General features: G+C 48.4%; 1 protein-coding gene across 1 annotated transcript; it reads left to right on the forward strand.

Moving 5' to 3' along the window:
• Positions 1-9115: 9115 nt before the first annotated feature.
• Positions 9116-10060, forward strand: LOC142004837 (olfactory receptor 1E16-like). Its single transcript, XM_074982519.1, has one exon. The coding sequence runs from the start codon at positions 9116-9118 to the stop codon at positions 10058-10060; it is 945 nt and encodes a 314-aa protein (XP_074838620.1).
• The last annotated feature ends 1790 nt before the right edge of the window (positions 10061-11850 follow it).

Raw genomic sequence — 11850 nt, forward strand, 5'->3', positions numbered from 1 at the left:
CTTCAAATAAACCAGCTGTAGCTGTTATGAAAACTCATGTGTGCTTTATTGTAGCTGTGCTGGGTCCAGCAAATTAGAGAGACAAGATGGATGAGGGGATATCTCACCATATTTCCCCGGGAGGGTGGTGAAGCACTGGAATTAGAAAGGCCCAACTGCCCTTTTGAATGAGACGGTCCACATGTCCCCGGATGCCTTTCAAAGGTAAAGGGCCAGGAAATATGGCAGGAACAACGCCAGCCACTTCTTAAAAGGTCCCCTCCCCAAGACATTTGGCCTGCACACGTTGAGGGCCAGCTAGCTGTTCTGAGACAAGTCCATGGAAAGCGTGAAGAGGCAGCACCACAGGGCACCCTATGGACCATGAGGAGATTTCCCCCCTGCTACCTATCTAGGCGGTGGCCAGCACACTGGCCGCGATGCTGGCTGCAGTCCTGCAGTGGCGTCGGGTGGCCACACCGCTAGCCACCATCCTGGAGGCTGTCCTAAGGGTGTGACACCCTCGCCCAGTCGCCCGGGCCATCCGCAAGCACAGACTGGTGGGACCGGCTGGTGCCAGAGGACTGGGGTGACATCCGGTGCCTGCAGAACTTCAGGATGAGCAAGGAGACGTTCCTGGAGTTGTGCCACCAGCTCGCTCCAGCCCTCCAGCACCACAACACCCACATGTGGCCTGCGCTTTCCTTGCGGAAAAGGGTGGCCATCACCTTATGGAAACTGGCCACCCTGGACAGCCACTGCTCTTTTGGCCACCAGTTTTCGGTGGACAGGGCCATCATTGGGGCTGTCCCTAATGGGGTAAGACATGCTCAGGTCACATTCCCACCACAGACTGGGGATAGGGGGGAAGTTCCCCCTGACAATGGGCACCATTGGATATTGGGGGTTTGGCCCCAAATAAGGATGGGAGAGGGATGGGGTGCCTGCAGACAACAGGGGCACAGTGTCCTGGGGAGGAGTGGCCTTCTGATGATGGGGTTGGGGACCTGACGCTCAGTGAGGGGGGTGGTCCCAGCCACCGAGGGCCTTTGAAAGGTGCTCCAAGATGGTCACAGTCCTGCACTGGACTGATGCAAGACCTCCTCATCCTCCCAGAGGGAGAGGAGGTCTTGGAGTTTGGCCTCCATCCAGGAAGGGGCCTGGCTTACCTTCTGCTGGGGGGCTCTCCACTCTCCTTGGAGGGCCTCTGGGGGGGTGGGGGTCCAAGGTGATGGCCATGGGCCTGTGGGGTGTCAGCTTTTGTCTTCAGCCTATGCTTCCTGCCTCGGGGTAGCTTGTGTCTTTAAACGCAGGCAGATGTGGGCTCCCGAGAGCTCCCTTTGTGCTGTGAGCAGTGTCTCCACATGACAGCTGGTGTGCACCTTGGAGGACTCCCTCATGTGAGATAGCCATCCGTGGAACTTCTACCCTTGCTCCCTTTCACAAGAGAGTGCTCTTCCAACCACAGGAACGGAAGATGGACTTCCATGGAATGGCCCCATTCCTTCCAAGTTACTTTCAAAAGGCTGTTGTTTGTGTGTGTGTGTTTGCCCTGATCCCTTTTGGGCCCCTGCAAGGGTTGAATTCACAACCAAGGGCTTAGCATGTCACTGCTCAAACCACCCAGCCACCCCTCCCCACGAAAGCAGTGGAATATGATTGTCCTATTTGTGTGCGTATATCACATCTGTAACGAGCATGTATTGACTCTGTATCTGCTTTTCTAATGATGTTACACCTGGGTAACTCCCATTAAGCAAGGTGTTTGAAGTCTAGATAACTGTTTGGGAAGGATCTACTCAGCATAATGAACCATTAGGGGAAACAAAGGGTCTCAGGAGAAGCTTATTCCACCTGGTGAGCCTTCCTGAGAACACACCAGGTTGCTAGGACACTACAAGAGCAGGTGACCAGGCCCCCTGTCTCTAGAGTCCATCCTGGGATAGCTGTATTTTTCCACAAAAAGTTGAACAACTATATCAGGCAGGGACGGGTCCCATAAGTTCTTCTTCACTCCCTCCACAAGAGTCCACAAGACCAGAGGAAGAAAGGCTGAGCTGTGGGAAGTGCTGGAACCGTGAGAAATTGTCACTTCAAGTCAGATGCAGCTTGTGCCTTGAGAATCTGCTCTCATCAGTCAAGGTGAGAAATGGTTATTCATAATCAAGCCAACCAGAGCGCTACAGTCAGTTTGTATTTTTATGTATTTGCTGGTAAGCAGCTTTAACTTCTTTGTTGCCTCCGATAGCCATTTAATGTCTACTGCTTGAAGATAATAAACGTGTAGTTTTAACTATGGCAGTAGGAATTTAAGTGAAGGTTATCGGGAGAAATCTCAGTTTAGAAACTTAGCTCCTAGGGCTGGAAGGGAACTCAGAAGGTCGTCTACTCCAGGCCCCTGCACAAAACAGGATCAACCCCACCTAAATCATATCGGCCAAGGCTTTCTCAAGACGGGACATAAACAACTGTAAGGATGGAGATTTCAGCGCCTCAGCCTCTCCCCATAGGTCACGTCATCCAGCCCCTTGCCTTCCGAGGAACCCGCTCCAATATGTCCACATCCTTTCTATACTGGGGGGAGGGGTCAGAAATGGAGGCAACACTTCAGATGTGGCCTCACCAGTGCCGAGTAGAGGGGAATAATAACTTTCCTAGATCTGCTGGAAATTCTTCTGATGCACCCCATGGTGGTCAGATATGCGCATATTCCTCTAAATATTGAGGAGAAGCAAAGCATGTAACAAATTCCAGATGTTCAGTGTGTTGTCTGGGGCAGGAGGGCACATCTGTAGCGTCCCAGACAGGGAAGCTGGCGTAAATCTTCACTGTGCCTTCTCTATTGCTGCTTCATAAAATGACTGGACAGACAGCCTGCTTTTAACTGCAGCTGGGTACATGTCCCTATCTGTGTGGGCGCTGGAGAAAATGTAGGACTGGGAGAAGGTCTGGAGCACAGTCTGAGAGGGGAGCCCAGAGTGGTGGGTCACAGGGTTCCATGGAACCCCAGTTCCTGGAAGCACCCCGAGGGACTTCATCACAGATATTTGTAGCAAAACACACGCAAGAAAGAGCAACACGTTTCTCAGATATAGAAGATAATGGTCTGATTGGGTCAGACTAAAGGTCCATCTAGCCCAGTATCCTCTCTTCCAAAAGGGGTCAATGCTGGAGGTTATGAACAAAACAGAGAATCATCTGGAGATAGCTCCTCATCCCACAGACTGTTTTTCCTGTTACATATTGGATATTAAAAAAAAAAAAAAAAAGATTGACACAGGAGGGTGGTGAAGCACTGGAATGTGTTGCCTGGAGAGGTGGTGGAATCTCCATCCCTAGAGGTTTTTAAGTCCTGGCTTGACAAAGCCCTGGCTGGGGTGATTTAGTTAAGGTTGGTCCTACTTTGGGCAGGTGGTTGGATTCGATGACCTCCTGAGGTTTCCTCCAGCCCTGGGAATCTAAGACTCTGTGACTATTGCTGGCTTCTGGAAAAACCTTGAATTACTTTGGTTATTTCACCCTTTGGCTATGTTGTGGAATGAACCAAAGTGGGTGAAGCTATTTACCATACAATTCAGCCAGGCTGAGCTTCATTGAGTTGGTTGCAACATAACAAAAGAGAGGATGGCGTCTGTTGGAGTCATCTGAGCATCTCATCAGCTCAATACATCCCCCAGAGCCAAATTCCCATCCCCACCCAACCTCCTCTTGTCTAAGCTGTCATCTTATTAGTAGATACAAAGAAGGGGACCAGCTCTGCCTCGTGTGCTCCCACATCCTACATCTTATGTTCATGAATCAGAGCTAATGTCCTTTGTCATTGAGGGAGAGACTCTCAGTTATTAATTGCAAGGGGTGCGTCTACACTAGCTGGCTATTTCGAAGTAAGCTGGCACAACGTCAAAATAGCACGCGTTGCATCTACACACGCCATGTGCTATTTCGACTTTGAAATCGACGTTAGGTGGTGAGATGTCAAAATCGATATTCCCATCCGAAGATGGGACTAGCACCCTACTTCGACATTCAACGTCGAAGTAGGGCATGTGTAGACGATCCGTGTCCCATTACATTGAAATAGAGGGGTCCTCCATGGCGGCCATCAGCTGAGAGGTTAAGAGACGCTCTGTCCAGCCCCTACAGTGATTTATGGTTGCCACATGCATCAGCCCTTACTCCAGTGCTTCTAGCTGCTGCTGCTGCAGCTGGAGGTCCATGCTGCGTGCACGGGGTCTGCAACCGGTTGTCAGCTCTGTGGACCTTGTGCTGTGCAGGCTGAGTGTGTCTGGGAGGGGCCCTTTAAAGGAGTGGCTTGCTCTTGCCCCAGAAGGGCTAGTCCAGCCTGTGACCCTGTCCACAGGCTTTGCTGGTCCCTTATTTCGACCGGGAGTGCTTGTGTGTGTGGACGCTCCGCATTTCCTTCCGGGGCAGCTCCTTTCAATGTTCCCCGTACCTACTTTGATGCTGAACATTGATGGCCCCAGCCCTGGAGGACGTGGAGATGATCCAAGTTGAAGTAGCCTATTTCGATGTTTTTACTTCGAAATAGGCTACTTCGACATAGTGTGCTAGTGTAGACGTAGCCAAGGTGTTTTGTGTCAGGTCCTGTATGTGGTGTGGCAGACCACGGGCTGCACACCACAAGAGCCTGGTGGAAGGCCAGTATATGAGGAGCTAGGTCAGTGCCTTTTTCTTCCCAACCTAGGCTCAAAAATTGCAGTCCAGCAGCCGGGGCAGGCAGAATCAGCCTACAGCAAAAAACCTTTAATCAGACACCTGCTGCCAGTTAAGGCCTCTGGATCACTATAAAATGTTTCCCCATGCAGAGAGGGGTGAAGGAGATGAGGAGCGGACCAGGAAGAGTTGCTGGAGGACTGAGGTTCTGGAGAGAGAAATGACTCCACCAGGCACAGGGTGAAGGTGCTAGAGGGAAGTGGTTGGAGAAGTGGCCCAGGGAATGGCTGCTGTGTTTGGGGCACAGGAAAAGCCCCATCAGGTGCCACCCACCTATAGTCCCTGGGCTGGAGCCCAGAGTAGTGGGTGGGCCTGTGCTCCCCTGACCCTTCCCTTGCAGAGCAGCTGAGTGGAAGGAAGGAGCGTCCAAGTCTTCTGAAGAGGGCTTGCTCCTCCTCTTATGACTTGTCCATGATGAAAATGGCTCAGTAAATGGCGACTCTTGCCTCGGGAAAGACTCAAGGCAGCAGAAGGGCCACCTTGGGTCTCCGAGGCACTCAATAAAATCTGCCAGGAAGCACAGAACCTTAGGGGGCCCACAAGGGATTTGTCACAGTGGCTAAAGCAACAGTTATGGTCTCTACATCAGATAGGGACTCTGAATATACACAGCTGCAGACTACAGTTCTATTTACAGGACATCACTCCAGCTCCCCCTTTCCCCCAAAAAATACAGAGCACATTTCCGCTAACCAATTTTTCCCTTTTTTTTTTTTCCATCCACATAGGGAGTGAATTTTGTTATGCCAGCCAATGCTGGGTTAATGTGTCATATGCATTGCCAGTGGAAAAGAATGCCTAGGTTTCATGAAAATTTTCAAAATGCGTGAAGGGAGAAGCAGCACAGTTAAAATCAAACACTCTGATTTAGAAAATTAAAAAGACCAGCTCAGGAATCCACCATGACAGAGAGAAAATTTGTTCAATCCAGGGTGAAAGTCGACAAAAGTATATGGGGTGTGGAAAAATATGGCTAGAAATGAGCAACGTGTTGCTCAGATTTAGAACATAAGAACATCCACACCAGCTCAGAATGAAAGTCCATCTAGGCCAACGTCCTGTCTCCTGACTCTATTAGCAGGTGTTTCAAAGGGAATGATTAGAACAGGTGATCATCAGGTGACCCATTCTCTGTTGCCCATTGTCAGGTTCTGGCAAAGAGAGTCTAGGACATCCTTTCTCCCATCCTGGCTACCAGCCATCTCTGGATCTATCCTCCATGAAGCTATCTACTTTAGTGGCTTCTTGTGTGTGTGTGTGTGTTTTTTTTTCAGCGCACAAGTTTGATTGCTCATAAAATTTCTGAAGCAAAAAAACCCATCCAGTCTGCCCTCTGTGTGGGTTTGTTTTTCTGGATTTCCATTTCTTCTGTCACACATTCATGTTGCACCGGCATAAAGGTACTGCTGGGGTAGACATCGTAACACCATTGGCAGCAGATCAGAATGTTTGGTGTATCAAGAGGCGAATAGGAGAGAAGTAAGGAAGAAATTTCACATTGATTAGGGCTGAAACTTCTGTTTTAACGGCAGGGATCTGATACTTCTTTTTCAATAGGTATCAGTTTTATAGCTCCTAACATTTGGAAAACTGAATAATCTTTTTCTCTCTTTCCCTTTCTCCCAATTTTCGTTTCATGTTTTGTACATACGTCGTCATTTTTCCTCCATTTTTTTCCCATTTTTCTCCAGGTACATTATTCCATCTGTAAAAACGACTCTTACTTCTCTCTTGATGAGTTTTTGTTTTTCTTTCCCTTATGTTTCTTTATATAGGGATGGTGTTTGGTCCTTCCAAGAGGGCAGGGCCTCCCAAGGTCCCTTCTAGTTCTATTAGATGTGTATCTCCATACGGATAGAGAGATAGATAGAGAGATAGATATGGATATATATAGGTATATATGGTGTTGATTTCCAATCTGAGTTGCACTTCAGTAAAGCCAATCCTGATTCCATTTAGTCTCGGGTAACAGAACTGGTAGCAGATTGTGGTCCACCTCAATGACCATTTTTGTGTCTGTGTGTCTCATGCACATTTATCAAAGGGTGAAAAATGTTTTTGAATCTCCTCTGTTGCAGGACAGCTGTGTAGAGCTGCATTCAAAGTTCTGATTCTTCAGGGTTTTGATACGTGGCTTAAGGAGAATGTACATACTGCATCTGGGAAGAGTAATTCCTGTTGTAGAATTATTCTATACACTCTACCCTTGACAGACATTTTTTGCTAATAATAGCAATGTAAACTTTGTAGCATGTCCTACGTACCTGATCCTAATCCCATCTGAGATGCTACATATGTAGCCAAGTGCCTATCCCGAGCCACTGTCTGTGTTTCCCTTCTTTCACTGCTAATTTCATTCTACTGTCTTGATCAAGAAGAGTTCAGGAAGGTCCACCTAAGCCTGGGATTACATGTCCCAGTGGCAAGGTAGGGATATCCATGTCTGAAGTCTAAATACCTCTAATTTCCAAAGGATTGCTGTATTCCTACATCTTCGAGGTTTGTTTATATGAGGCTGATGTCATAAACATCCTGAGAAGTCTAAGAGTCTTCATTTCAATTTCAATTGACAGATTAGCTCCATAATTCAGTAGGGTTCATTGTTCTTGGTTCGCCTGTATTAGAATCTCAGCATCACCATGATATGAGTCTTTCTGGCTGTGTCTACTCTAGCTCCCAGCTTTGAAAGGAGCATGGTAAGTAGGGTGTTGGAAGATTATTAATGAGGTGGTTGTAGCCAGACAGAGTCTCCCCCTTACAAGCCAGCTTGCTCGTTGCCCCCCCCCCGCCACTGAGGAGCACACAGGGCACGGAAATGGCTGCTGACAGCACAGTCTTTGATGCCCTCATTGAGGCCCAGATATGCTGGCTTATCGTGACCCTGAGAAGCAGAAAGTACAGCTAGAAGGCTAACAAGCCAGACTGTCAACATGAGAGGGGGGGTGGACCCTCAAGAAATCACCCCAGCTGGCATTGATCAATATGATGCACACACACAATCACTCAGAAGGGGACGTGCCCCGCCCGCACAAAAGAATGTCCTGTACTCCTAAATTGTTTATCTCTTGTCTTACAAGTGCAAACTAAGTAGAAATGCCCTTGTAGCAAACTGGCGTCACAAAGACAGACCAGTATGATCTGGCACCATAGATAAGAAAGAGAATACGTAACCCAAAAGTGGGTATAAAAGATGGGTCCAGCAGAACTCTAACTTTGAGTGCATTCGACCAACTTCCTGCTGGTCGGGTCAGGTGATTGCCTCCCGAGGTCCACAGCTGGGGACGCCCAACCTCGTATTCGTCTTTCCGTCGGAATTGAGTGACCGATCCGGCTTGGCTACGCTGGTATCGAGGAGACGCAGAGAGGGTAAGATACACCCATGCTAGGTCTCTGACTTTTTTTGTGCACAGCTAAAGAATTAGAGCTCTGTAACTAGTATCAAGATATCATTGTGTTAGATGGTAACAGATATCTTTGTATTGGATTGTAACGTAACTTGTTAACACCTGTACTTTGCTAGCATATAAGAAGTAAACAATAGCCTTTTGTAACCGCACGCTTATAACTGTAGCTTAATAAACTTGTAACTAGTTAAGATCCAAGCCTAACTATTTTGTTAACCCTTTTGTCACTGCAACACAGCCGGCACAACAAAAGAACTTTAACCGTTTGGTTACTACAGCCTGGCCGTGGGTGAGTGTGCTAGGAGCTGCCTGCTCTAACAGTAAAAAAACTGGGTTGCTTAGGACCCAGGGGAGTACCTCACCGCACATTACCTGGCCACCGGCTAACATATGGTGGTGCATATGCAGGACTTCATTAAGCTAACATATGGTGGTGCATATGCAGGACTTCATTAAGCTAATTCGCCCCTGTGGCAACTTCAAAGTGTTAAACTTCAAAGTGCCGCTTGCACGTAGCCACACCTCACCCGCGGGAACTTCAAAGTTCCTGGGCTACTTCAAAGTCCCTTTCCGCCTCAAAATTTTGTTTGACAAATTCATTGTAAGCTCAACATAAGACAGAGACATACATACCTCATAGAAGTGGAAGAGATCTTGAGAGGTCATCCAGTCCAGTCCCCTGCTTTCGCAGCAGGACCTATCATTATCCTTCACAGATTTTTTTCTTTTGTGAGATCTAGCTTGCCCCCAACCCTTGAAAGACCCCTTTCAAGGGCTGAGTTCACAACTCTGGCTTTACAACACCAATTCTCTAACTACTGAGCTAGCCCCCTGGTCTTGATGTATTTATTGGCAAATTCTTTTTCTCTTCCCCAGTGGAGCGGTACAACGGGGTATGAAGTTATCTAGGCCAGGTTTCTGCTGGTGTAACTTGGAGCACAACCTGAATGTTTGTACTCCATAATTATTTATTTTTTTCCTTTTTCCAGATGCATATTATGGAACGAGGAGGAGGAAGAAATCAAACACCCATCATGGAATTCATCCTTTTAGGGTTTGGGAACCCACCTGAACTTCTACCCTTTCTCTTCCTGCTGTTTCTAGTGATCTACATATTGACTGTGACCGGGAATATTCTCATCGTTGCACTAATTGTGGCTGATCAACACCTTCACATCCCCATGTATTACTTACTGGGGAACTTGTCCTGGTTGGAGACCTGCCTCATCTCTGTCTTGCTGCCCAAGATGCTGGCCAGTCTCCTGACTGGGGACAGAACCATTTCTGTTAAGGGTTGCATGGTGCAATTGTATTTCTTCGGTATCACGTCAACAGCAGAATCTCTGCTCCTCACGGCAATGTCTTACGACCGGTACTTAGCGATATGCTATCCCCTCCGTTACACCACTCTGATGAATGGCAGAGTTTGTGGCCAGCTAGTGGCAGGGTCCTGGTTAAGTAGCATAACAACATGCAGTATAGGGATGATTTTATTGCTGCAGACAACGTTCTGTGATTCTAAAGAAATAGACCATTTCTTTTGCGATTTTTCACCCATGCTACAGCTGGCCTGTGATGAGACCCAAACTCTGGAACTGGTGACGTTTGCAATTGCTACCATCTGGACATTTGTGCCCTGTCTACTGACCCTGACATCCTACGTTTGTATCATCTCCACCATCCTGAGAATCCCTTCCAACACAGGGAGGAAAAAGGCCTTTTCCACCTGCTCCTCCCACCTCATTATGCTTGTGATTTTCTACTTGACCGTGATTACTGTCTATATGGTTCCAACTGGCAACACTAGCAAGGTCCTAAACAAAATATTCTCTGTCTTCTACACTGTCCTGACTCCATTGCTCAACCCCATCGTGTACAGCATGAGAAGCAAGGAGGTGAATGAGTCCCTGAGAAGAGCTATTCGTAAACTGGTTGCTTTATAAAACAGTTATAGGCTACATCTACACTGAGCCGTGTTGTCTGCAGCATGATGCAAAGGCGGGCTCTCTAAAATTCAAATGCCTAATCATTTTCATAGTCATAGGGCTCATTTGCATACTCACGTGGGATTGCCCTGCCGGCAGAGGCCACTGTTGTCAGAAAATGCACCATGTAGACATGGTTCTGTTGGCAAACCTCCGCCCCCATTGTCGGCAGCCCCTTATCCCCGGAACCACATCTACACAGCGCATTTTCTGACAAGAGCAGCATCTACTGGCAGGGCGATCCCACAGAAGTATGCAAATTAGCCATGTGACTATGCAAATGCAGAGCCATTTGCATTTTCAAGAGCCCTCCTTTGCATCATGCTGCCGGCATTAAGGCTCCATGCAGATGTAACCATGTGGTCTTCAAGCCCAAATTGTAGCATACAGTGAAATAGAGAAGAATGGATATAGTTTCTTTAACATGACTCAGTTGAGATCTTCAGAACAAGGTGGCCTCTTATTCACCATTTTTCCTTCCACTTTTGGAACTTTCATCCTTCATGCAAGTTTCTTTACATTCTTTATGTAAAGTAGGTTTTATTTATCAGATGCGTTTCATCAAAGCTCTCTGCTTCCTTGATGAGTACATGTCCAGTGGTGCGCCATTCTACAAGAAGTGTAACTGTTTTGATTGGTTCCGAGTCAGTTCCATTCCCACTGAATACAATGTCATCCTCTTGCCACTGTCCAGGACCATTTGTTTTCAAGTGTGCCTCTGAACATCAGCTGAAAAAAAGTTGATGTCACAGTGAGTGGAGAATTTTGTGTGATAGTCTATGCAGATCTGTCACTGCAAAGAAAAATGGACGTCTGTGAGGGGTTGGCAGTCTCAGGCTTGGTCTACACTAGGCAGCTATGCAAGTGTGTAGCTAGAATGGGTCTTTGTGGGAACCTCAGGTAGGGTGAATGGGTGGACAGATAGCTGGGAGAGTTCAGGGCAGGGGTTGGGAAGTACCAGACTTAGGGCAGGGGGCCCTCGGAAGAGTGTAGGGGTGCAGAAGTCAGGGCAGGAGGTTTGGGAGTTGTGGGGTTTCAGGGCAAGAGTTGGGAGATGTAGAAATCTGGGTTGGGGAGAGAGAATGGTGTGAGGGAAGGTTGAGGCAGTAGCCTGAGACATGCGGAGAGCCTCAGGGCAGGGTGTGAGGGTGCAGAAGACACGGCAAGGAGCTGGGAGATGTGGGGAGGGGCTCAGGATAGGGTGTGAAGGAATGTGGGCAGGTAGCTGGCAGGGTTGGGAAGTGTAAGGTGGAGGGGTGGAAGGAGTCATAGTGACGGCACAGGGTGCGGGGAGGGGGGGTTCAGGGCAGTGTTTGGAAGATGCAGAAGTCAGGGCAGGAGCCCAGGGCAGGGGACTGGGTGGCTGCAGGGAACTTAGCAGGACGGCAAGGGTGGTTCCATGGTGGTGGTGGCTCCTCCCAGGGACTGGGGCTAAGTTCTGTGGCTGGCAGCCCCTTCTGGGGGCAGGGAACCTGCTCTCCCCAGATGGTGGCTGCTCATGGAGAGCTGGGGATACGTGGGCCAGCACTGACCTCCATCTTGTCGAGGGGTAGAGGGTCGGGCTCCATGGGACATCCTCAGACTCCAGCTGCCCCCCTGGCTTGGAGCCTGTCATAGAATCATAGAATCATAGGGCCAGAAGGGACCTCATGAGGTCATCTAGTTCAGCCCCCGCTTCAAGTAGGATCAACCCCAACTAAGTCATCCCAGCCAGAACCATGTCAAGCCAGGACTTAAAAACCTTGAGG

The sequence above is a fragment of the Carettochelys insculpta genome, chromosome 32, assembly GCF_033958435.1.
Source record: "Carettochelys insculpta isolate YL-2023 chromosome 32, ASM3395843v1, whole genome shotgun sequence".
In the NCBI taxonomy this organism is placed as follows: domain Eukaryota; kingdom Metazoa; phylum Chordata; order Testudines; family Carettochelyidae; genus Carettochelys; species Carettochelys insculpta.

What these genes read in the sequence shown, in the direction of transcription:
- LOC142004837 (XM_074982519.1), top strand. Translation starts at nt 9,116, where the DNA reads ATGGAACGAGGAGGAGGAAGAAATCAAACACCCATCATGGAATTCATC.